This window comes from Aquila chrysaetos, chromosome 21 (genome assembly GCF_900496995.4).
Source record: "Aquila chrysaetos chrysaetos chromosome 21, bAquChr1.4, whole genome shotgun sequence".
In the NCBI taxonomy this organism is placed as follows: domain Eukaryota; kingdom Metazoa; phylum Chordata; class Aves; order Accipitriformes; family Accipitridae; genus Aquila; species Aquila chrysaetos.
In genome coordinates, this window is record NC_044024.1 from 8,618,014 (window position 1) to 8,643,562 (window position 25,549).

General features: G+C 49.3%; 1 protein-coding gene across 4 annotated transcripts in view; it reads left to right on the top strand.

Annotated features, from left to right (window-relative positions):
• The window catches only part of ARHGEF6 (Rac/Cdc42 guanine nucleotide exchange factor 6), a 41,092-nt gene that overhangs the window by 9,546 nt on the left and 5,997 nt on the right, over positions 1 to 25,549 (top strand). For 3 of the 4 annotated variants that reach the window (XM_029997505.2, XM_029997507.2, XM_029997508.2), the window contains 15 exons: positions 192 to 276; positions 5,216 to 5,334; positions 5,751 to 5,952; positions 8,590 to 8,660; positions 10,085 to 10,179; positions 11,738 to 11,833; positions 12,706 to 12,828; positions 14,100 to 14,238; positions 16,203 to 16,262; positions 18,448 to 18,594; positions 19,486 to 19,572; positions 20,547 to 20,625; positions 21,399 to 21,532; positions 21,814 to 21,939; positions 24,837 to 24,857. In XM_029997505.2, coding sequence (XP_029853365.1) covers positions 192 to 276; positions 5,216 to 5,334; positions 5,751 to 5,952; positions 8,590 to 8,660; positions 10,085 to 10,179; positions 11,738 to 11,833; positions 12,706 to 12,828; positions 14,100 to 14,238; positions 16,203 to 16,262; positions 18,448 to 18,594; positions 19,486 to 19,572; positions 20,547 to 20,625; positions 21,399 to 21,532; positions 21,814 to 21,939; positions 24,837 to 24,857 — 1,584 coding nt within the window. The remainder of the gene's footprint in view (positions 1 to 191; positions 277 to 5,215; positions 5,335 to 5,750; positions 5,953 to 8,589; positions 8,661 to 10,084; positions 10,180 to 11,737; positions 11,834 to 12,705; positions 12,829 to 14,099; positions 14,239 to 16,202; positions 16,263 to 18,447; positions 18,595 to 19,485; positions 19,573 to 20,546; positions 20,626 to 21,398; positions 21,533 to 21,813; positions 21,940 to 24,836; positions 24,858 to 25,549) is intronic. The other variant, XM_029997506.2, reaches the window with a different exon arrangement.

Sequence of the window (25,549 nt, forward strand, 5' to 3'; positions counted from 1 at the left end):
CCCATGCCGTCTGCCACCGGTGCCCCAGGAATTCACTTGCTATAAAGGAAATGGGACTTGTCAGCCCTGAAGAAACACCCTTCCCCTGCAGAGACATACGGGCTACTTAATCCTCACTGTCACCCTCTATGTGGGCTGCTCAGCCGGAGTGAGATGTTTCGGGCTCAAGTGACCAAGTTCCTCTTTTGCAGGTGTTTGATCCACATGATTTGTACACCGGAGAACAGTTCTCCAAGGTCCTGAGTACATTAACAGCTGTAAATAAAGCTACCGAAGGTAAGAAAAAAGGGTTTTTTTCTGTCATCTTTTCAAATTCTGTCTCGTATGTATGCCGGGGTGGGTTTTTTGTTTTGGTAATTCCTAGTTTAGGGTGATTTCTGGAGGTTGGCAAATTGTGCTGCCAGCACCAATGCCTGATGCTGGACGGTGGGATTGACATTTCATGCTTCTGCCAACTCTGGTTTTAGATGTAGCATTCCAGAGCTGCTGTGTGCACTTTGCAGAGCTTGATTATTATTGCTTTACACTAAGGGACCTCTGCTCAGTTTTGACAATATTAAGGGATCTCAAATTAGGTCATTGTAAAGGAGCCTCAATGTAAATGAGCATGCACCTCCCACAATGCAAATATCAGATTTTAAGTAGTGCGTTTTAAAGCCAAAGAGAAAAACAGATCCATCTGTGTAATATCTTTACTGAATGTCAAAACGTACGTTGTTGCCAGATGGTCAGTCAATTGTATTGATGTTTCTCTCTCTCCTCGCCCTGGGTCAGTGGAATAGGCTCCCAGGTTTGGGAATCAAGCTGATGGCTTGTCCTGCCTCCGTGGGTGCAGGAGCGGGCTGCTGAGGCAAAGCAAATCAGCTCCTCTAGTTTCCATCCCAAACATGTAGGTGTTCCCCACAGGCTGCTTTAAACTGATATTCAGTCACACAGGCTGTGAAAGGAGAAGTTAAACGGAGAGGATGATGACACCGTGGTGCTCTGGGGAGCGGTGGGAGGACCAGGGTCTGTTTTCTGAGGGGATGAGGAGCAGGTCTGCATGGAGCTGGGAAGAGTTTGCAGGGTGGAAAGCGTTTATGGCCCCCTATCATGCAAGCAGATTTGCACAGGGAGTCCTGCACACCCACTGAAGTCCAGCACCAGGAGAATTCTTCAATTTCCCTGTTGCAGATTACATTTTAGGCAATTAAAAGGAGAAAAATTCAAACCCCAAACCCATAATTTTCCTTTCATGGGAAGGTTTTTGTGTTGGCTTACTGCATTTTGCCTAGATTTGGTTTGTGGTGGTTTTCTCAGTTGTTTCACTTCTCTTTCAACTGAGTTTTTTGCTTTTGGATTCTCTTCTGCTATTACAGAAGCTGCTCGGGTGTTTGGTAAAACAACCTCATTGCTGGGACTGGACCCTTTCCTCCCTTTTTCCTCTTTTCTGTTCTGTTCTGATGCAAGGTTTTATAAAATCATATATATATAAAATATATACTGTATTTATACATTATATAAACTATTGTATGAATTATCATGTATATATTATATAAACACCAATGTACATATAATAATATATAATGTATATTAATATATAAAATGTATAATAATAATAGTATATATATGTACACACACACCTATGTGTGTGTGTACGGGTGTATAGTGCTCCTCTGAAGAAATTCAGGTTCTTAGACTGCCTTTCTGCAGCCAGCACTCAGCTCTGCCGCCAGCTCACTCCCTAGAAGTCAGTGAATGGTAATTCAGCCTCAGTACATCTCCTTACGGCCTCTTACTGCTCCATGAAATGACAGCACCCAGTGACCCCATGTAGAAAGCTCTTGCAGTTCAGTATGATGGGGGATAGAAAATGCGGGTTGCCTAGACCAGGAGCAACATTTGCAGATGCTGTCGTTAGGATTGACATTAGCTTCATTATCCTGAAAGCAAAAAGAGTGAGAGAAACTTTCCTGCCTCTGTGCTTGCTTGTTCCTTGCTGGACCGAAGGGCTGTGGGGGGGGGGTGTGCTGATGGGGCGGCGAGGCTGCGGTGCCGTCGTCACAGCAGTCCCCTTGTTTACAGCCCCAGCTCTACTCGTGCAGCCACCGGTGTCCCAGCTCACCCGTGCAGTCACTGGGCGAGATGGGGCTTTGGTGGAGAATAGTTCCCATCACACGTTACCGACGGGACTATAGGGAAGCTGGGATCCTCTTGGTTTCATGGCAAACATCTGTTTGAACATATGCTTTCTCTGTTTAAATGTTAAAAAGCGCAATGCCTGCGATATAATTAGCTGCTCAGGCAGAAAACACCCTTGGGAAAAGTACAGGGTAAAATAAATACATGTCTTAAAACGTTTGCTTTTTGGTGGCTTGGCCAAGTTCCTGAGAAGCAGGAGCCTGTGTCCTACAAACCGCCACTGCAGATGGTCCGGTTTGTCCGTCTCGCCAGAGGCCAAGGGCTCAGTGGAGCATCAGGACAAGCCTCGTACCGGCTACTGCAGTTCCTGCTGTGGCCAGGGCTCCAGCATGCCTGTGCATCCCGACACCCACAGGGCTGCTGCATCCCAACACCCACAGGGCTGCTGCATCCCGACACCCACAGGGCTGCTGCATCCCGACAAGGGTGTCGGAGGCAGAGGGAAGTAGGTGACAGCTAAGGAAACGCCGTGGGAATGTGTTTTCTGAGCATCCATTTGAAGTCCAAATCCTTGTGTCTTCGTGGATGTTGTTATGCAAGTAACTAGAGGCGTTGTTTGTAGCGGATAAACTCAGAGTTCAGCGGCTGTCCATCAAATAACAGCAATACAGAGCTTGATGCTTTTATCTGAAAGAGAGGGCAGGGGAGGAAAACCAGCTGTGCTGGATCAGACGCGGCTCATCTGCCAAAAATAGTGTAGGAATGTGAGCAGAAAACCCAGCTATTTTAACCATAGTTTAAGCAACATATGGCAGCAGTGTTCCATGCTGGACCAGGCATAAAATAGGACGCTGTCATGATGCAATATAAATGATACGCTTCCCTGCCAAACTGTCAAAGTCAGTTTTACATTTGTTTCTAGGTTGCTGCAGATATTTATAAAAGCTTTGGAAGATTGGGAGGGGCAGGGAGAAGCATAAAATCTACAGTAACCGAGTCATTTCCGTGGGACTGTTGCTGATGGCTTGAATAAGCGGAGAAGTCTGGACTCGCGGTTTACGCCCTCCCTTTTTAGAAGGAATCAGGGGAAGAACATCTCACGCTGGCAGCCAGCCACCCCTCCCGGCCTGTGAGTCGCCGGGAGCAGCCGAAACCGCTCCTGCTCAAATATCAGGATGCTTCAGAGAAAAAAACCCACTCTGTGTTTGCAAAGTGGGTTTTCCATGCAGAGAGGTTTTGCTGTTGCTGCAGCCCAGGGAGCTGGGAATTCACCGTGCAGTCATCAGGCAGTTGTGTAACGAGCAGGGCAAGAGCGAGAACTGACTCACTGGCAGCACACGAGATTTAATGTGAATGTTGTCCATTGCTGGACCATGGGCCAGGCGGACCGGTGCGTGGGTGCGGTACGGTTGGGGGTTTGTAAGACAGCGGCACCTGGAAGTCGTAGTCACGGACCTGGTCCTCATTGTGCAAGGCGTTGGAGAAAGACAAAGCGAGCCCATTCTCCAGGAGCTCACAGTTTGTGTTGCTCCAGGTCCAATCTAAGGATGAGGTGTTTTCCTATCGAAACAAAAATCCTCTGGGAAGAACAAAAGCCCAGCTGAGTTCCTGTAACTCCCACCAAACTTCCCCTTCGGAATGACTTTTCCATGTTGACATTCAGACTGGAGGAGAATGGGGGAAGAGCAGCCTTAGAGTTTGTGTTTTCTGATTCCTGCGCACACTTGGTGGCTTGATCATGCTCTCCTCGCAGCATTTTCAAAGAACAACTCCAAACATCCAGGTGACTTGCACACCCAGCAAAGTGACACCTGCAGACCGCAGACTGCTCTTCTCTGTCCTCCTTTTGAGCTCCATAGGCATGCTAGGTCCACGCCACCGGTGGAAAACAGCAGCTCTGGGATACAGAGATGTTCTTAAATCTAAAAAGAAGCTACAAGGCAAATCTTGAAAGTACTTCACAGTTTACTGAAATAATATTGTCTACTGTTGCTTCATTTGAGCACCATGGCACCTAGAAAGGAGGTGATCTGAGTGTTGGCCCGTGATGTGGTATGAGGTACAGTACCAGAGAAGTACTGGGAATTACTGGGTGGCTTGAATCCCATGTTTTTACTGATCTGTAGCATCGAAGCAGGATTCTGGGGCTGAGTGCTGCCAGGTCCTGCAGGAGCCAGGACCGCTCTTGGTGATGAGGCCGCTGTCTCAATCTCAGCACAGGACAGTTGTAACCAGAAAACTTTTTACCCTCTGGCAAGTGTTTTGGCATCAATATAGAAACAAATCACTAATTGTGAAAAACAGATATGTGTCAGAGCAGCAGCATTGTTTCCAGCATCAGGCACGTGGTGGCAGGAACAAGCCCAGAGACTAGTTTGCAGAACAGTTTGCTTCGAGCATGTGAAGGAGGCAACTCCAAGAGCTGCTGGGATGGTCTGAGGGGTGACACTCCTGTCCTTCCTCAGCACGGTCTGAATCCCTCTCTCACATGGTAACGGCAACGGTCCACGAACAGTAATCAAAATTGTGCCTAGCCTCTTTCAGCTGTATAATGAACCCAGAAGGACTTATCTAAATAGAGACCCGATTGTGTTGACCAGCTGTTCAGCATTCTTCCCCACTCAGCGGGGAAGCCCACGCTGCAGCTGCAGAGGTGACCTAAGAGCGCTCACTTGCAAGCTAAACTTTGAAACACCTTCGACAGTGCTTACTTGGATCCCAGAAACATTCCCAGTTGGGCAGCATTGGGCGGAGTGTTATTCTAGTTTCTAAACAGTTTTAAGGGGGATTTCAAAAACATACTGTGATCAGATGTGTGGCTGCAGAGCTGGCATAACCTAGGAGTGCCTTGGGATGCAATTCAAATTCTTCCATCATGGAAGGGTTAACCCATCCCAGCAAAACTATCCTCACTGTTGACTAGGAGTACCCACACTAGAGATGCAGTGCACTTGCTATTCTGCTCTGGTAGATGCTCCTCCAACTGTTGTGCCCTGTTCTTGTTTTCTTTACAGGCTTTACTCTTTGCTTTGCTGTGATGCAGAGGGGTGGTGGACAGTTGGGTAAAACTCAGATGTTGTTTTTGCCTCACCAGATCAGCCATCAAAAGGGCCATGTTCACATCTATCGTCTCTTAGCTCTGCGGCTCACACTGACTCCAACGGCACAGCTTCACAGTCAGCGAGGGTGTTAAGGAGGCAGTCCAAGCCTGTGGTATCCTTTATTTAACATCCCATCAAGGGTTTGGTGGCTGTGGGGGTAGAGGGCTATGAGTGGTACCCGTGGGTCCAGCACACCAGAAGGGCTTCTTCTCCCCCGATCCCCATCACGGCTTTGCTGCCCCGGCTGGAGAGAGTCTCGTGGCTTCTCCAAACCGCGGTACTCCTCTCTGTGACATGAGAAGAACGATTCTCATCTGCCAACCATTGCACTGTGAAACTAAATTAATGCTTGGGAGGGACCTTGTGGTCCTCTGGCAGGAGTGCTTACACAAAAGCAAGACATTATTGCTGTTATAAAGAGCAATACTGAAAAAACAGCTGTCACAACAAAGAAGAACAATAGCTTGTCCTAGTGGCTTCTGCTTTTTTGGACTATTTACTGATGGTTTTCCATGTTTCTTTCCTTAGGAGATGACCGAGAATGGCAGTCATCAGCTGGTGGTAAAGGCCAGGTTCAATTTTAAGCAGACCAATGAGGATGAACTCTCCGTTAACAAAGGAGACATTATTTATGTCACCCGGGTTGAAGAAGGGGGCTGGTGGGAAGGGACCTTGAATGGAAAAACAGGCTGGTTCCCAAGCAACTACGTCAGAGAAATCAAATCCACCGGTAAGCAAATTGCTTTCAAGGGCTGATTGAATGACAGCAGTATAATGCAGTGTAGATCCTTGTGCCTTTGGGAAATTGCTGCTATTTATTAAGGAGCGTTTGTGTCCTTAAAGCAGCAGGGCTAATTGAAGGATGAATGAGGCCAGAAGGGTAAAGCCTAGTCTTTCGCATGAGTTGTTTGAGAGCTGCTTCGCCCTCTTCCCGAGCGCATCGTGCCTTTCTATTGCTCCCCCAAGTCCCAGCAGTGCGGGAGCGGGGATGTTGCTGGAGGACGAGCCTGGAGATGGCTTCGTGGGTCCCCTTTGTCATGTAGAGCTGCCAGGTCGTTCCGGTGTCTGAGCACAGAATTAGCTTTTTGTTAGAGACCTCGGTCAGGCAATGTATTTGCGTTTGATCCTGCCATTTCTGGCAGTGGTGGAATGGATGCTCATGGTCGCAGTGAGGAAACCAACAAAAACTATATGGCCACAGGGAACAGTCCCCCGGTTTTGTCCATAGTGATGGTTGGTTTCATATAGTACATTTTCCCCCAGATGCATCTTCTGCTGCGATATTGAGAAAGGAAGAGGGAGGGGATGATCCATCTGATGACATTTGCCTTTATTGAGCTTTGTCTTGAGTGTCCTTAACAATTTCTGCGATGTGATTTTAACCAGATGTGGGGTGGTGATGACATGAAGCATGCCCCTGGCTAACTGCCCTGTAGTGTTACATATCCATTCAAGCAGCTCATCCCATTCTGCTTCTGAGGCCATTGTGTGACAGTAAACTTGTTTTTTTTTCAAAATTCAACTTTAATTCCTTAATGTGCCTTGAGGGCTTACCCTAGACAGAGACCTATTGTGTGCTCGGTGCTGGTTTTATGGCTCAGGATCAGCCCTGGCCTCAAACACTGTGAGACATCAGCAGTGGTCTGCAAAGTGGCTGCAAAATGTACAGCCCCTGTTAGACATCCTTGCTCCCACACTTGCAAGCAAAAAAGCAAAGGAGAGAAGAATAAATTTAATGAGTGAGTGCTCAGAATTAGGCCAGTTTTTGTTTAATTCTAAATGAAAAAATCATTGTTAGGATATCTCATCTCCCACTGTTTCCCTCTGGGAAATGATGTCTGAGCTGGAGCAGGACGTTGCAGCAGAGATTGAAGGCTTGTCTGGCACAACCCAGGAATCGCTAATTGAGTCAGTGAGTGGAGAAGAGAAATGTTTTTAAAGAAGGAGAGCAAACTTCAGTCCTATGGGGAAAATCAGATAGGAGCTGCATGAAATAACGGCACCTCATTGAAGCGAAGGACAAGTCTACCATTGATCCTGATGTAGGACCCCATCAGACTTTTTTATCTGCAGAGCTTTTCCCTCCAGATCCTCCCTCCAGCACCCATTTCATATGGGAGGAGGGTTCATTCCCCACATCTCTGCTTGCTCAGGACGTGTGGTCGTATTGCAAATGAAGGATGCAGGAGCCATCAGCTAACCCTCTCCTGCCCCAGGACCGCTGCCTGGGGACTGTAGCGTGGGGGGGAGCCCTCGCTGCAAGCCAGCGGGAGCTGCTTTCCTCGCCTCCAAAGTGTGAGACATGTCACTCTAAATGGAGTTACTTGTTTTTTCAGCAGTGTCTGTACCTCCACTGTGTCCTAAGCATGCCCTTTGGGTGGAAATAACTAGCAGCGTGGAGCAAAGCTCCTCCGAGTCTTCAAATGAGGCACAGAGCTCCCAGCTGGAAGTGACAGGAAACTCTACAAGGGCAATAATTAGACAATACATCAAGCTGCGGTTTCCAGGGGCTAAATTTATCAATTTCAAGCTTCTCCCCTGCTATCCGTGTGAAAGTAATTGCCTTCTGTGAGCGATTGCAGGGAGAAAGGAGAGACTGGCTGCTCCGCACGGCACAGAGGCATTTTGGTATGAGGTGTGCAGCGGTGCAGCCTTGTGCTGCCGACCTGTCTCAGTCCGGAGGGGTAACAGTGCCGCTGCGGTGCCGGGAGAGCTGGCAAAGCTGTGCTGCTGGCAGGGAATGGGCTTCCCCAGGGAAGGAAAATGGAGCAGGGACTTGTGGACGCGTGTGTGCGTGCACGCGCGTAGCACGCTGGAGGCATCTGCAGGGATTTAGCAAATGCACAAGATGAGAATTGACTTCCAGGTTTGTGGGAGCTTTTTGTTCAAATCTACCTTTGTTCAGAGAAGGCTTTTGCATCACAAATGACTGCGGGGATCAGGGTTCAGCATATTGATTGGTGTTGGCTTCAAGTGCCTTGTGAATCACCTGGAACAAAACGCTGTATCCAGCATTTCTGATAGACACACAGTTTTAAAACCCAAATTTTGTGGGCCGGGTGAAGCCACACTGTAGTTCCAAACAGTGCCAGACACTGGGCTGCTGCCAGAGATTTCAGAGCAAACCTGTAAGTTAGTTGGCAGACGCTGCGCAGTGCTTCTGGTGCGACTTGCTCGGCTGCCTTCAGTGTCATGCATGCCTTTGGTTTGCTCCTAGTTTTTCTGAAGCAGGCAAACAAACCCTGCAATTGAAGTTTTGTGTTCACAGGGGTGAAGTTAGGTTTGTGGACATTATGCGGCAGTGACTTTTCCTGCTGGAATAATGAGAGCTGTGCACTGTGATTTATTGATGTATTTTTTTGTACAGATAAACCACTCTCTCCCAAAGCATTAAAAGGACTCGAAAGCACTCAGCTGACAAAGAATTATTACCCTGTGGTAAGTTTTAAAGTGCTGATCGTACATTTTAATAATTAGCATATTATTAATCTTCTGAACTGGCTCCTTCCCTTAGAAATCATTGAAGCAATTTGTAACAATTGGGGATGTGACTCTGTATTTAAATGCAGCTGTTGCCATTTCCTTGATTCAAGGCTGTCGAGACAATAAACCACAAATGGAAGTTGCTGCAAGACGTCAAAAGGAGAGACTCAAAGTAGGCGACTGAGGTGATAAAGCAGAGGTGGCAGCTTTGAGATCAGTGTTGGGGAATAAGGCACAATGTCTTTGGTCCAGTCCTTGCCATTGACCGTGGGCTATCACCCTTTGATAAAAATGGGGAGATAACGTCATGGCATGAAGCAAGCCAAATTAGAGCTCTGAACCATGATCTTTTTCTTGGGTTTGGCTGGAGATGTTACACTCCGAGCTGTCTGCCCTGTGCCTCTGCCAGCAGCTGCAGACCTCAGGGAAGGGGCAGCTGCCACGGCTCACAACCTGGCTTGTTAACTGGGCTTGGCTTTGGAGCAGGTCAGCATGCCGGGCTATGAACTGTGGCTGCAGAACGGGTGGAGAAACATCACCTCCTCTACCATCTTGCTACCGGAGCGGTGAGGTCTAGCAAAGGGGGGCAGGTACCTTCCCGCTGTGTCCAGGCTAGAGCGAACCCCGCGGTGTAAAAAAGTTAAAATGCCTGCATGTGAACGTCCCTGGCTCTTGGTGCCAGAGGTGAAACGTGCTCATCAGCATGACTAAATATATTTCAAGCAAAGCAAAGCAGAAACAATATGTCCAGAGAGCTGGGAACCACTGTCTCCAAAGCTCATCCACGCTGAGAAACTTGAGTGCTAACTGGGAGCGTGCAGGCAGTGGGTTTGCCTCCCCTGCTGCCGGAGACAAATTGGCTGCTGAGATAGATTAGCAGGACCAAACCCAACTCGGCACGTCCTTGAAGTGGCAAGTGAGCTGCGACCTGGCTTGAGCTGCTGCGGGAGCCGTCCTTGGTCCGGCCACTGTTGCATTTAAATTATTGCCTGCCTTCGTGCAAACGGTGCTCCCAGGATGCATGCACAAATCTTTTGTTTGCATACCTTGGCAGCCAGTTATGCATGCAGGGTTAGGCATGAGCCTCTCAGGGGTCAAATACTAAACTCTGGTCTGAACTGACATTGTCTTCATGCTTTGCCAGAGAAGAAGGAGCAGCCCTTAACGCCTGCTTTCCAGGCCTCCCCCAGTTTGCAAAGTAAAATCCCAAATTTGGACCCCCCAGGGCTTTCCTGAGTGTTCTGGGTTCTGCATTAACAAATGTAATTTATGGACTTAAAATACACTTTCATGCTTTTCCACACTTGGAAGCTGATCTCATGTTCCTTTGACTAGTTGCTAGTACAAAGATCTACTCAGTGCTCTGTCTCTCACCCTAGGTGTTGCAAAATATTCTGGAAACAGAACGAGATTATGCGAAGGAACTACAGTCACTTCTGGGAACTTACTTAAGACCCCTCCAGTCTTACGATAAGTAAGATATAAGGGCATCTGAGGTGGAGAGAACCCTGTAAAATCGACCATAGTTCATTACTTCCCTGCTTTTGAATGTTTAGGGACTGTTACTGCTCTTCTTGTAAAGCCTCACAGCTTCTCTGTGAACCAGAATAAAAGCGCACGTTGTACAGGTTTCTGCTCTTTCCTATTCCTCAGTGATCGTGCAGGCATTGGGCTGTGTTAGAGATGGGCATTTCCATCTGGTAGAGGGCTGGCTGTTACAACCCATCTGCAAGCTCGTGTGTGGCTGTCCCAGCATGCGTGTTTCCTGGCGGTATGCCTTGCATGGCTTCTCCCCTTGTAATTTGCCTTGTGACTTCTCAGCCCCAAGTGGCATCTCCTAATCATCTCCTCATTTTGTGCGTGATGACACGTATTCTTTGCTGTTAGATTGCCTCTCGCTAAATCCAAACTGCTGCTGAGCGAGAAGTGACTCCCCTGTCTCCCCTTCTGCACAGCCATCGGCATTAAGTACCTCCGTGCTCGGGAAGAGCATGCTGCCGTACCTTACAGCCTGAGCAATGCCAGGGCAACTGGGGGACTTTGTCAGGGCTTACCTGCAGAAATAAGCCGATGCATTTTCCATCCATGCTGGTGCAGAGGCAGCACACACCGTCCTGTCCTTACCCAGGCAGTGACAGGCAGCGCAGTGGTGCCTATCTGCAGATTTCTATCGATAGTTTCACCCTGCATGAAAGACCCAGCGCAGTTAACTTCACCTCCTGCTTATTGCTTCAGCTTTATAGTCGTCTTTTCCAAACGGTGCCATCTCGGTGACTCTGTCCATGCAGCTGCCTTTGGGGCCGGGGTCCCTCCAGCTGAGCACGCTGCGGGAGGACTGGGCAGCCCTGGGGCATCACGGGCGGAGGGCAGATATTTAGACATTGACCAGTCCAGAGAGATAGGACAGTGGTGTCTTAAGGCCTTTGTATTTAAATCTCCCTTCCCTTCCCCAAATCTTCATGTGGATATATTCAGCTGTGAAAATTTCTCATGCTCTCAGCCTTGTAGGTGGGAAATGGCTTAAATGAGGGTGGTACGAGTGACTCTGAGGATGGCTCTGAGGATGACAGAAGCAGACATGTTAGCTTTGGCTAGGAAAAATCCAACCTCACTTAAGGAATAAAGGAACATCTACCTGAGGGCCCTCTTTGTAGGACCCTCCTCACGTAGGGAAACCCACAGCATAAATCCCTGAAGACAAAGCTGTCTCTGTGTCTGTGCACACACCTCCCTCCCCACCCCCGGCTGAAATCCCATCTGTCCGTGTCTATTAGACAGCTAAACATCTGAGAAGATTAATGTGATTAAGTGATTAAAATCCAATTAAGATAATCCTTGACAGCAGACATCTTCTCTGGGAGGCTGTGGTCTGTAGCTCACAAGTCATGGATTTTGTGTTTTCCCATGTCCGATGATGTATCTGGGGAAAGACAAATTCTTGGGTCTTTTTGGAAAGACCGCTTACAAAGACCATGGGGGTGCTCCTGAGAGCAACGTCTCTTTGATGCTAATTGGCGATTTGACTCTTTTAGGCTCAGCGCTGTGGACATCGCATCATTGCTGGGAAATGTGGAAGAAATCTCTGCATTTCAGCAAACACTGAACCAAGCCTTGGAAGAAGTTGCAAAGTAAGCTTGTGCCACAGCATTGAGGTTGTTAAGCTATTAAACTGCAGCTAAAAACAATGGAAAGACACTTTCATTAATGTTCATCCTGGCTGCTGTCTTAGAGTTGTTAAATATAGAAGAAAATAACAGGATTGAAGAAAGGCAGCAGGTAGTGCTTTGGCAGGAGGGAAGGTAGAAGAAGCTCCGGCATTTCTACTGTTAAGGCATCTGCTGAATGAGAGTGTCACTAGAGCTGATATGAAAGCGTACCTGGACCAAAGCAGCAGACACATGCAGGGTGAGAGATCTGGCAGGCATGAAGGTGGGGATTGCCAGAGAGCAAAGAGCAAATTATTAGAGGTGATAATTTCCCACGGGCAGGCTGGCAGACATGTTCAGCCTTAGCCCGGCCTCTCCTTTGGAAGGGCTGAAAAGAGATGGGGAAAAGACTGAATATTGGAAATACATTCGGGCTGTGGCTTCCCTTTTTCTCTCCATCTCCTCTCATGTTCATGAGTAGCACAGACAGTAGAACCACTCCTGCATTGCAGCCAGTTCTTTCCAGCACATCTTCATCAGCTGCAGTGGGCTACAGCATCCCAGCTGCAGCTCCGCTGTGGGACAGGACAGGGTAGGTCACACCTTGTCCCAGGCTAATAACGGGTTGTGATACTCACTGTCTGCACCACAGAAACCCAGACACATCTGAGGACGTCCTTCTTCCTCCTCCCCAAGTGGCAGGCATGGGTATATCGCTCAGTGCTGCAGTTACGTGGTGACCTGGAAATGTCCCCGTGCAGCGGGTGGTTCCTGGGCAGATACCTGAGAGTGCCGTAGCTGCAGGGTGCAGATCAAGAGGCTTAACGTTGTGGCTGGTGTGTTGGCATCTGTAGGCTCCCTGAGAACCAGCAGCGTGTGGGAGGCTGTTTCATGAACCTGATGCCCCAGTTCCGCTCCCTGTACCTGACGTACTGTGCTAACCACCCATCTGCAGTCAACGTCCTCACGCAACACAGGTGAGTGATGAAGGAGGAGATTCAGACTGAAATCCCTCCTTTAGAAAGTTACTGTTATTATTAATACTTGGCCTTGCACGGATTTTGACCTGTATTTTGACAATAGGGCAAGGGGATAATGTGGGATCCTGCTGGGGAAACTGCTGGGGCTTTGGACTCTTCAACATAGCCTTGGAGCTCCAGCATGGACAAAACTCATGCTGCTTGTGTTCATAGCTAGTTTCACAGGTCCTGTCTCACAGGACTCTCTTACCTTGGGTAAAACAGAGACAACTTCAGCCCTTTCAGTAACATTTCCTGTGATTGTTACTCGCTAAGGGACCCAGATGCTGTTTCAAACCCACTGCTGAAGTGCTCACACACTTGCAGATGGGAGTATGTCCCCCTGTGGCACTACGGTGTGGGGCACATTGTTGCAAAAGGAGGGTGGTCATCAAGTCACCCAGAGTTACCCAGTTTAATAGTTGAGCTGCTGTTCAACCAAATGGTTGATTTGCAGGGTCGTTGGTAGATCGCAGTAATAACATCTTCCTTCAACATGTCCCACTTGAGTAGACACTTGAATTTGTGGAATGTCATGCTAAAGAGCATGCCAAGCCAAAAGGCTGCAACGATGACATCCCTAATGCAGTTTAGCTGTCCTCTGTGCAGTGATGGGAAAGCCAGGACCCTGACCGTACTGTTAAAGTCTTCCCATTCTGTAATGGGAACTCACAATATATTTACTTACCTGCTGAAATCCAGCCGTAACTCAGCCTGACGAAAAGCTTGGCTACTGCAAATGACTCATTCATGTAGTTCCTCAGTCTGACCCCTTTTCTTAAATCAATCAAAGAATCAGCTTTGGCAAATGTGCTGACACACACAAGCCATGTTTTCCAGAGCGATGTACGCACTGGCACCTGCGTCACGGCTCCCAGCAGGGTCCCAGCACGTTTCTGTGGCATCCTGCAGCGCACGCTGTCCACCAGACGCCTGGCCCCGTGCCGGGGGACCAGCTGCCAGCACCGATGTACCCCAGAAGCTGTGCACACCAACACAGCATCCTCCCCTGCGTCCCTGGGGAGCAGGGTCTTGCTTGGCTGGAAGCTTGCAGCTCCACGCCTGCCCTGCTGGGTTTGCGGCAGGAGGTGCTCGGAGGGGAGGCTGGGCTGCCTTTAAAAAGGCACAGCTCGGAGCAGAGCTCCGGCCATCAGGAGAGCGTGGGAGGCAGCGAAACACAGCCCTCGGTGGTGGTGAGCCCTCCTTCTTGTTGTTCTCTCTATTTATAGTGATGAGCTGGAGAAGTTCATGGAGAGCCAGGGTGCGGCCAACCCAGGCATTCTCATCCTAACCACGAGCCTCAGCAAACCCTTCCTGAGGCTGGATAAATACGTGACACTGCTGCAGGAGTTGGAGCGGCACATGGAGGTAGGTGGGATGTGGGGCTGCCGGGCAGGCTGTGCCCCTTGATGCTGCAAGAGCTGCTCCCCGAGCAGCAAGAGGCACCTCTGCCCGTTGGTATTTGAGCACCACATCGCTAAAAGTACTTACCGGCCCTCCAAGGAGGTGTCCCACCTCCACGGGACGTTACCTACCTGTCAGATTAAAAGCGGGAAAGTGGTGGAGGAGTGTGGGGGATGTTGTGGGAAGGCATCGCCTGCTCTTCATCCCAGCCCTTCCTCAAAGAGGGGCCGTTTCCAGCCCAAGTAAAAGCAGAGTTCAGGGTCAGGCTACAGCTGGTATTTATTGGCACAGCAGGTAATAAATCAGTGTTTTTACTATCATTTTATGAGATTCCTATGCCTGGCCACTCGCTCCTGCAGCTCGCAGGCACATCCCCACCCGTCGCCCGAGGCTTTTGCTCCAGGGTGGAGGCAGAGGCACAGGCAGACAGAGATCTGGCAGCTGGCGCAGACACGGGGGTGGAGGAGCGAGTGCCTGGGAGCAGGGAGAGCAGCGAAGGGGGACAGAGACTTCCTCGGCGAGTGGCAGATCTGCTTTAGGACATTTCTCCCCCCCCCGGGAACTGTAGAGATCTCTGCTGCTGGAGCTCTGCTGCTCGCCTGCTGGTGCACTCCAGCTGCAGGGCTGCAAACCTCGGGGGATGCAAGGAGGTGAAGAAAACAGAAGTAGCAGTCTATTTTTAACTGGGCTTGCTTTTTCCCTCTTCCAGTATTAATTACTAGTTAATTACTCAGCACACTTAGCCATGATCATTCGAATCCACATCCCAGCCAGAGGATTAAAACCTCTGTGCTTGAGCCAGGGTTTTTTCTGCGTGGGAGAGAGCATAAGAGCTGGCACTGTAGGCACACTACGGACCTGACCTGTCCCGCTTTCACCTGGCTTAGCTGAGCTGCAGGGACTGAGCTGAGCTTGGCTGCAGCCACCACGCCGGTACAGAGAGAGCGTGCTCTTTGCAGGATGCTCTGCGGGGATCGGCAGTGTATTCAGGGACACACACATCACCTATTTCTCTTAGTTTCTAAGCTGAGTGTGGGAGTTTTGTTGCATGAATCAGTGGGGTTGAGGTTTAAGCTGTGATGCCGTGGGAGGAGTATGGATGTATGCAATATAGGTGTAGGCAGTGTGGATGTATACCAACCATAGCATTCCCTGCACTGCTGTGCAGCTGGAGATGGGGCAGGTATGTTCAGGGCAGCCCTTATCCCGGCTTCAGAGGTGAGCAATCCCAGGCAGCCTCTGACAGCCGCAGGGACAGCTCAGTCACAACCTAGACACCTTATGATTTGCTTGGCATGAGGACTGGATGGTGAGAAGCTTATGATGTAGGGCCCTAGATACAGGAGAAGGTGCTAGGGGAGTACTGGCATGCAGCTACGTCAAAGATAAAGGGCAGAATACTGCTTTCCCCTACCTGGCCAAGAGCTCTCCGCTCAGACGTGCCCCCCCTTAAACCCAGAGGTGAAGCTCCCATAGATGCCCATAGAAATGGCACTGTTGATGGGGCAATGGCTGGAATGCCTTGCATGCCCATGGAAGTTTCCTTCCTGAAGGTGAAACCAGAAATTCACCCTGCACCTCTGCCTGTTTTGACTGATTTTCTTTGCAAGCCGAGTTTGTTCTGAGTAAAATCGTATCTGCTCTTGCTCTGGCTGCTTTACACTCATTAAACTGGTATCAAGGAATTGCGTAGCTGCTTTAAACCATGTCACGTTGAGCTGGGTGGTGAGGAAGGTACCTGGGGGATTTTGGCCCCCTCCGGCAGCCGATGCGGTCTGCACCCTCGGCCCCGCATCCCCCAGCACCCTGCGAGCTCTGCAGCCCTGGGTGCGCTGGGGCAGTGGGTTCTGCCCAGGGCGGCTGCTGGTGCTGGTGCTGGTGCTGGTGCTGGTGCTGGTGGCTGAGGGATTTTTCTCTCCCTTCACTAGGAGGCGCATGCAGATCACGAAGAGGTTCTGAAAGCCGTCACATCCTTCAAGTCCCTTGTGGTAGGTGGCAATTCTTAAAATAGAGCGCTCCATTTCAGGGCTGCATTTCATGAAGAATGAGTCAAGCCTGACATTTGTCTCCTCATTAGAAAAAAAAAGGTCTTTTTGAATGGAAAAGATGGGTTATAAAAAATCTTAATTTCAAGTTTCGAGCCTAGAGCTGCCCCTCTGGCTGCATGTTTCAGCAATTGCATGCTGGCACTGTGGTCCCAGCAGCAGAGACAGAGCATCTGTGACTTTCTCCTCCGCTGCAGAAAGCCACGTGTGGGTAGCGGTGTCAGCGGGGTCCCTTTCATCTCCTTTTGCCTCCATACCCTAATCATTTGCCACCTGAAACTAGACCGCCCCTTGCTCATTGAGATGAGCTGTGAAAGGTTAACAGGGGTGTCTGACTCAACTGCTGCTGCCAGCAGGAAGGTCCCCTCTGAGCCCATTGAGCGGCTCCAGGTTTTGTTGAGGTTTGCTCCGCGGGCATCGGGAGGCTTTGACAATATTGCAGGTAATTTGTGGCTCCGGGTGCCGTGGCCATCGGCAGGGAGCAGAGCAAGTGGCAGCGAAGGGATGAGTCAGAGATAACAAACCTATTTCTGTGAGCTGTGTTACATACACCCCTCAAAGTCCTACTGCACTGAGATGAAAAAAAGGGGGAAAAGCCATCCACATGCACAAAGGTTTTACCCGGCAAAGGTTTTTTCAGTTATTAAAAAAGCTATAGTCTCTCTCGCTTTGTAGCCACTGAATACCTTTCACTATAACCACTCCAGATGTGGTCCAACTTCCTTCCTTAGCACAGCAGATGCAAGTTTTCGGTGCTTAGCAGTGCAGATAAAAGATGGGGAGGAGAAAGTTCATAGAAAACAGGAAAGGGCGATCATGTTACATTTACTTAGAAACTCGGCTCCCTTTCCATTTATTCTAGTAGATAAGAGGGTAATAATTCAGTTAAATTACAAGGTGTCATTAATCTTTAGGAATGCGTGCAAGTGATGGACGGTTTTACTTGAAATATGTACTTGGGTGCTGAGTAATGTAATGTAATTATGATACCACTAAAGAGGTTCAGTGCGGATTGAGGTTAGATGGGCAGAGATGCCCCTTGTGACGGATGCGTGGTCCCGTGGTAGGACCAGGGAGGCTCCTGAGCGATGGCAGGGCAGGGACCGCAGAGCCACCGTGATTTGCAGTGGCACCTCTGCACAGACTGCGATGGATTGCTGTGGATTTTACAGGGATTTGCATCCTGGGAACGTTGAATTTGGACACCCAGGGAGCCATCGAAGCACACGGCAGTTGCAAAACCAAAGGAAGCCCCCACAGTTTGGTTCAAAATTGAGTGTTTTCAAACCAGATCCAATGCAGCCTCTCTCTGAAGATCTGGGTAGTCAAAGGGTTTGAGCTAGAAAGGAGGAAAATCTCTGTCAGAAATAGGAGTTTGGAAAAAAACCAAGCAGCTGGTGAAAACTGAGCCTGGGTTTGGCTTTGCAGCTATTTTCCCTGTTGGCAGAGGGGTCACTTAAAGCAAGTTTTGCTCAGATTTGCAGGGCTGTCTTTGTTCAGTCAGCATTGTCCTCTCTTGCAGAAAGCTGCTGAAGGACTGGCCGATCCGTGGAGCTCTACCAGTCCCCAGCTGCTGAGCATCGTTGCAGTCTTTTCAGTTACAGCACCTTCAAAAGCTTCTTTTTGTGCTACGCTACAGCACTGCTGAAATATTACGCCAAGTCCTGCTTTTGGGTTTGCAAATTTTGGTTAGAAAATATCCACCCATCTGATTCATGGGGGCTTTGCATTGCTGCAAGTATAACTTTCTTTGCTGTTTGGGCAAAATGGGCAAAATCTCTCTAAGCAGCAGCAAAATTAGAGACATTTAACTCTGCGGCTGCCTTGGTTTGGAAAATGTGACCCTGTACTCTCAGAGGTAGGACTGGTTTGGAAAGAAAAGTTTGCTCAGTGCAGTTCGCAATTTCTTTGACATTTTAATGTATTCACTACTTCATAAATCGCTAGGGTATGATTTTTTTAACAAACTTTGTGTAATAGAGCCAAAGCAGGCTTTCCGGATCCCTTGACATGACCAACCCTGAGCCCATGTAGCTGTGAGAGCATTGCTGGTGAAACCATCTTCATTGGCATGGTCTGGGTTTGCTCCTGCCCTTCGGCTAATGAAGCGCCCTACTGTGATTCCCAGTCGCAATGCCAGGAGCTGAGGAAGAGGAAACAACTTGAACTGCAGATCCTTTCCGAATCCATCCAGCGCTGGGAAGGAGAGGACATCAAAACGATGGGAAACATCATCTACATGTCCCAAGTTATGGTACAGTGTGGGGGAAGTGAGGTGAGTGTGATGATCCTTCTCCTGGCTAAAGACATTGTGTCCACATCCCTCCTTGCCCATGGGATCAGTGATACTACGCGGCAGCTACTCTCACTCCAGGCCAGCAAAGTGGTGACAAATAATGCTGATAAATAATTTTACCTGGAGAAGAGCTGTGCAATGGAACTGTGCATGTCTTTGGAGTCAGGCACCCTGGGGGCTTAGCTTCAGGCCTTTGGTGACACACTTTTCAAGCAGAAGTAGTATCTCAGTGTCGTGTAGCACGTTAATTTCCCTCTTTCCCCCTGTGACTTACTCTGAGAAATGAGAGTGACTTGAAAGTGTGCATTAGCATAACCATTTTGCCATGTTTTGTGCACAGCGCCGTAGCTGCTGTGACGTCCCACTCCAGAGCTGACTGCGCTTTGGAAATAACTGGAGGGATTCTTGTGCTACTGGTCCTAAAGCATCACACCAGTGCTTGCCACAGACCTTCACCAGTGGTGTTAAAGCCATGCGTACTGCATGTTTGGTGTGGGAAAGTGCCTGTTATCAGTGAATTGCTTGCTTGCTGTAGCAACTTTTCCCTGGGAAGGGAAGACCTGTAAAACAAAGCTCTATAGAGTCTAGTCCCAGAGTCTTGTTTGGGATGTGAGATGCTGGGGGACATAAGGTCTTGGTCTTCTGAGGCACTCTGAAATGATTGGAAGAGGATTAGCAGGATGCAGACAAAAACATATGCAGGAAAAACTAGTACTGAAATGAGATGCTGTAAAGAAAAAAAGCCAAAATAATTGGTTTGGGGGTGATCTCTCGCAAGCTGTGATTCCAGCTGCAACAGGTTCAGTTTGCTGGAGGAAAGTGCTTGTGATGCATTGCAAACTGGATTAACCTAAATTCTTATCCCTGCAGGAGAAAGAAGAGCGGTATTTCTTGTTGTTTTCAAACGTTTTGCTGATGCTGTCTGCAAGCCCACGGATGAGTGGGTTCATCTATCAGGTAAGCATGCTTAATTTCAAGTTGCAAGGCGTTAGGTGTGAAAAAGGAAATCAGATAGCTCTTGTCAAATTCAAATCCTCTGCTTCCTTAAACCTCTCTGTTGTGATGCAAATGCCCCAGGCTGGGAACCAGGGCTTGGTTTTACCATTTATGCCAGGCCGCTTAGTGCCTTTGTGCTGCCAACTGGTTAAACAGCATTTGGTAAGTGTGAATGCTGTGAAATTAGAAAAAAAAAACCCTCGCAGCATGTTGTCCTACATGCTGTTCTCAGGAATGTTGTGTGTGTGTGTGTGTGTGTAAGGTGTCCTGACCAGCTGTAGGGTTTTGCCCCACATGGCTCTCAGTGTTGTGCTGTCTCTGGAAAATATTTCACTACTATAAAGCCCACTGTAAAGAGCCCAAAATTTCCGCTCCATGAGGCACCCCAAAACTCTGCATTTTTTGTGTTTTACCATTTGAATGGCTGCAATCAGGCTGTTGGGAGCTTGGCTTTTCTCCAGTTGCCTCCAGGAAAAGGATGCTCTTGTGTTGACGTGTCATTTGTCATAAGCAAGGGAGATGGGAAAGATTTGGGAAGGATTTGGCTGGGGTTTTGACCTCACCGACCAGCGGGAGCAAGGTGAGCAGGCAGTTCAGCATGCAAAACAGAGGGACAGGGAAGGCTTTCAGAAAAACCAGGGGAAGTTGATCCTCCTGACTTGGTTGTAAAAAGGGGTTGCACCTAGTGAAGGGAAAGGGTGGCAGATGAGCCAGCATGACTCAGTTGTCATGGGAGCCTCTTCTCAGGGGGGTTTGACCTTGTTGTGCAGGGAAGTCTAGATCCATACATTAAAGGAGACTCTTCCTGCAGTCTGAAGCCTTCACAAATTAGTTTTTAATGGCGATTCCTAAAGAGAAAGGAATCAGCAGAAACAAGCACAACAACCCCCGCTGGGAAGCAGATGCAGACACTGACTCCTCCTCAATTCTCCTAGGGAAAGCTGCCTTTGACAGGAATGACGCTGACAAAGCTGGAAGATGCTGAAGGGAACGAGCACATGTTTGAAATCGCAGGTCAGTGGGGCCCCTGCCTGGGGCCATCCTCCCAGTCCAACCAGCAGCTGCCACTGGAGGTACTGGTCCTCCTCCTCCCCCTAACCACTGCACCACGCTCTTCTTTTTGCTCTTTTACTGTGCATTGTCTGAGTTCCTGACCATCTCCCTCCCGGTTGAGGCGACCTCCTCCCAATGCCCTTGAGCTCTGTCTCTGGCGCTGGGCTGCTGTTGGAGGCGATAGTGTTTCGTATGGGACAAATCTCCCGCCCCAGTAGCACTGCTCTGTGCTGTGCGTGCCCCGCCTGCGTCCGGAATCCATCCCATGCAGCTGTGAGCGCCTCGTTTATTGACAGATTAATGGCTATGGTCATCAGGTGGCTTTCCTAATGTTCCTCCCAGTTTTCCCCTTTGATTAATCTCATTACTTGTAGCTATACACAGTCATTTCGTGCTCAGTGCCTTGGCTGCAGTGCAGCTATTTATGCTGGTGGTATTTGGCGTCAGCGTTCTGTTAATCATGGAAATGTTGCATTTGCTTACTTTTAACATGAACTAATTCCTCAGACATTCGTCTTGCCAGTTCCCTGAGGTTTTCTGTGCAGCTCCCCCACTGGCTGGCACTGGGTGCCCAGAGCAGGATGGGCAGTCACATCTTTGCCCTGGCCTTTTTGCAGCCACTGGACTTTGCAAACTGAGGAGCCGCTTGCTGCCGTGCCGAGTTGAGCTCACCCCGTGTTTCCTGCTGGGTCTGTACTGCTTGCTAAAGACGGTTATCTAACCCTCTGCTGCAGGGAACATGACGGAGCGGATCACTGTGTCCTGCAGCACCAGCCAGGACTTGCACGAATGGCTTGACCACTTGCAAAGGCTGACCAAAGGGACGTGCAACACGGTATCCAAAACGCAGTCCTGGAGCGCTCATTCGGTAAGCGTCTCGCCTCCTCGGCTGAGCAACCAGCGTTGGCTGATGTCTCTGTTTCAGCAATGCACCTTGATATGGAGCTCATGCGTACAGCTGGAAGACACATCCTGCAGTTTTGTTTGTAACCGTGTCGTGCTTGTACCATTTTACATGTATCCTGCCCTATTTTTGTTGTAGCCTAGATGTCTCAGAGGAGTTCACAGTGAACTCTTGTCCATCCCCCTCTGCTTCTCTACATGTTCGGTGGCTAACAGTCTTCATTTGCTTCTCATCTATTTTCTCAGACGTTTAGTTCAGCCGGACAGATCCGTGGGCCTCTAGAACCCCCCAAAATCCTCAAGCCCTGGAGCTTGAGCTGCCTCCGTCCTGCTCCTCCGCTCAGACCGTCGGCAGCGCTGAGTTACAAAGAGGTAACCATCCCTCGTGCCTGCAGAGGACCCTGATTTCATGGCAATCCCTAGTGCTTGTGTGTGGGTTTCCTACCCCATAGCGAGGGCACAGAAGGTTAGGGGTTGTTGAGAGGAATGACTCCGCCAAGTTTTGCCCCAGTCCTGCGATGGATGCTTGTCGCTGCGGCTGGCTTTGTGCCGCAAGTGAAGCGTGAGCCCGCGTGTTTGCAGGCTTGATGTTTGCTGTCGGCTGCTGCAGCCAGCGCCCTCAGCTGCTGGATGTCACCGGTCCTGCAGCGGCATGTCCCGCAGCCTTGCACGTCCTATTGAGCGCTGTCCTTCAGTGGTGCTGTGGTGAAGCTGCCTCCTCTCCTCCTCCTCCTCCTGCCTTGGTCTGAGCCGTGGGTGGGAGCTGGGCTCCCTGCCGGGATGTATTCCAGCTCCAGCCGTAGCAGTGGCTCAGCGAGCCGGAGCTGCAGGATCGAGCAGCAATGCTGCACCAAGAGGGAGAGGAAAAAGGCCCGTTGATATTTCTCGTGTTTTGGTGGCTGCAGTAGCCGTGGGGCTCGACCCTCCTTCGCCGCCCACCCAAGTGTTTTACACACCCATACCCTGCTGGGAGGCAGCAGCCCGAGGGATCGCTTCCCCCGCAGAAACCCCAGCCCCGGGAGGTAGGAGGCGGCGTGGGGAAACCCAAAATACGACCCAGCTCCGATTCTCACCCCCTGCTGCAACTGCAGTGCTCTTCTTCCCTACCTCACGTTAAACTTTTGGGATTACTCACCAGTAACTTGGGTAATGTTCCCCTTACTGAACGAGCACTCCAGTTCTGAGTCAGCTGCCTTTCTTGGTACAGCAGCCCTGGGAGCGCCACTGCCCGGGTTCCCAGTGGGGATGGGGACGGGGAGGGGAGCTTCGACCCTCCCAGCCCCCCCCAGCACTCAGGGATGGAGAGCCCAGTAGCTGGGGGGGCTGTGAGTCCGCTGCTGCAGGTAGAGATTTTAGGTAGTCTCACGGCATTCTGTTACATTTATTTCTTAAAATTTGTAAACCAACGCGTTTCAGTTTGGGAATTAAATTGTTCAAAAACCAACCAAGCAGACTGGAAATGACCCTTAATCTTTGCATGGTCCAAATCCCTAACGTAGACTAAACCATTTCTTCCTTGCATGGTGAATTAAAATATAGGAAGAGGCATGAAGTAGAGGTGAAATTTTTCTGTGTGAAAGTGCAAGGCTGATTTTTATTTATAAGCAGGCCAAAACCACAGATTGAGTGGTGTCTTTAATACCACGGTCCTTTGCAGTTTCTCAGTTGTCCCCTGCCGCACACAGCAGGAGTTAAACTCTCTGTGTCAAAACCAGGTGAGATGTTTTTGCCGCAGAGGCCGAGCAGGCAGGGAGCCCCAAGGGGCGGGATGCTGCTGCAGGCTGGATGGTAGCGTGCAAGGTGTCAAAGGACCGAAAATGTGGTTTGCGCAGGAACGGGCTGTGTTGGCCACACTGGTGGAAACCCGAAGGCCAACCGGTCCAGCAGAGCTGGAGCAGAGCTGGGCAGGCAGGCGCAGTCTGGTACCCAGTCGGTCCAGCCGGAGCCTGGGGGGCAGCTCCCCTCTCAGGGGAGGGACTCGTGGACACGAGCTTGTGATGACAAATATGAAATGAATTCAGTTGTTGGCCCAAGCAGATCTGCATCATCCCTCCCTCTGGGATGGTCAGTCACTAAGCAGAACTCCTATTTCATTGTATTATTTTTTTAATTTAAAGTAGGGCAGAAAATAAGCTATGCTAACAGCTCGGTGCATGTCACCTTCCTATAACGAGGATGTAATGAAGGAATACAGATTTCAAAGGTAGTTTGCAGGGAAGGGAGTGGGAGAGTTTGATTAAAAGATTAGAGATTTTCAGACATCCAGTGTTACTTTAATTGGCTTCTAGTAGTGTAGGATGGGATGGCAGTCTTGTGCATTTCCTCGTACCAAGCTGTGCTCAGGAAACCCCAGAACCTGCTTGCGTACTGCACAGCACTCTTGTTATTTCCATTGAAATTGGGTCATTTTTCCTGTTCTGTTTCCAGTAATCATTTGAAATGACAGAGCAGGTGCTGTGAGTAAAGCGGTGTGTCCGGATTCAGGTTAGCAAAGTGAAAAAGATTTACAGATTATTTCTTCTACTTCTTTTGTTTTAAGTGGCCTGCTTTGCGTTAGGTGAAGGGTTTATAACATCGGGATTCAGGACTTTGCTGGCCAGACCTGCAGGAGAGCCACGCGGCTCCCTGTGCCGAGCATCCCAGGGATGGGACCCTCCGCGGGGCGTGCAGGGAGCTCGCCGTCCTGCCAGCGGAGCAGGGGGATGCTGCTGCGCTGATGCCTGACGCTATCGGGTCTCCAGTGAGGATGGCAGGTCCCCTTTGAGAAGACATAGTCCTGGCGGCTTGTCACCCGGGTGGGTAGAGCGTCCCATCATCCCGGCTGGGACAGGTTGAAGCCCCCAGGACCCGTGTTGAACACGGGGCCAGACCCCGAGCTGCTCCCCGGGGCTCAGACGGAGCCGGGCGCACGGGGCGCCTGCAGCGTTGGCTGGCACCGAGGGGTGCTGCATTTTTAAGCGCTGTTCTCTTAGACAACCAACGTCTACAGAAACCTACTACTAACTGAGGAGGCACGTTCTCTATTTTGATGTGTTGAGAGTGTATTAATGCCCACTTACCATGCATTTCACATGTAATTTTTTCAGTTTTGCATGACACCATGCTCCTTTGCATGTTGATAGTGCTCTAAAACCAGTACGGAGGGTGTGCCACATTAATCGCAACACTAACATTTAAATGTGGTTTAGAATTGTGGATTTAATGGACTTGGTCAATAAAATCATCAATCTCTCACACTCATCTTCTCTTTCTTTGCATATTCATTGTAGAGGATGTCTTATATCTTAAAGGTAAGGGTAGATACATCTCTTTGGCTTACCGTGGCAAAGAATGCTTGTTCCTGTTCACGCTTCTTGTGCTTGCATGACCCTAATTTTGCCTGGCTGTATCAGTAAGTTACTGTGAGAGTCAGTAGCAACTGGCAAATATGTTTTGAGATAACTCTCAAGAAGGATTTAGTATTATGGTACTTAAACTTCCTGGCATGTCTCTATTCCTGCTTAAAATCCATATTGCATGTAATCTACTAATACACTAATTCTCTCCAAATCAGCAAGACTTGTAACTCAGTGAAGGAGATAAAAGCTTGTGTTTCTTACCTGTGGAGTCATAGCAAACACTAACTTTGTGTGTATTTGTCTGTTCTCTGTCTATGTGTACGGGGGATTTATACTCTCAAACAAATTGTGTGCATTTAGAAGCAATGTTATTTGCCGACTGTTTTATATTAGAAATCAAATCAAGTCAAGGAAATAAACAACATTATAGGGTTTTCTAACAAAGACCACAGAGTTGGTAAGCAGACTAAAAGTGCTGTGAATGTGTTTGAATTCTTTGGCTAAAGGATCTTAGCCGAGGGTTGAATTTGCTAGAGGAGCTTGTCCTGGCCCAGACCTGCAGGTGCAATTCCTGGGAGCAGTGGGCCACAACTAGCACATAGGGAAGGCAAAAAGCATCATTTTCCCCAACTTTGTCACTGTCT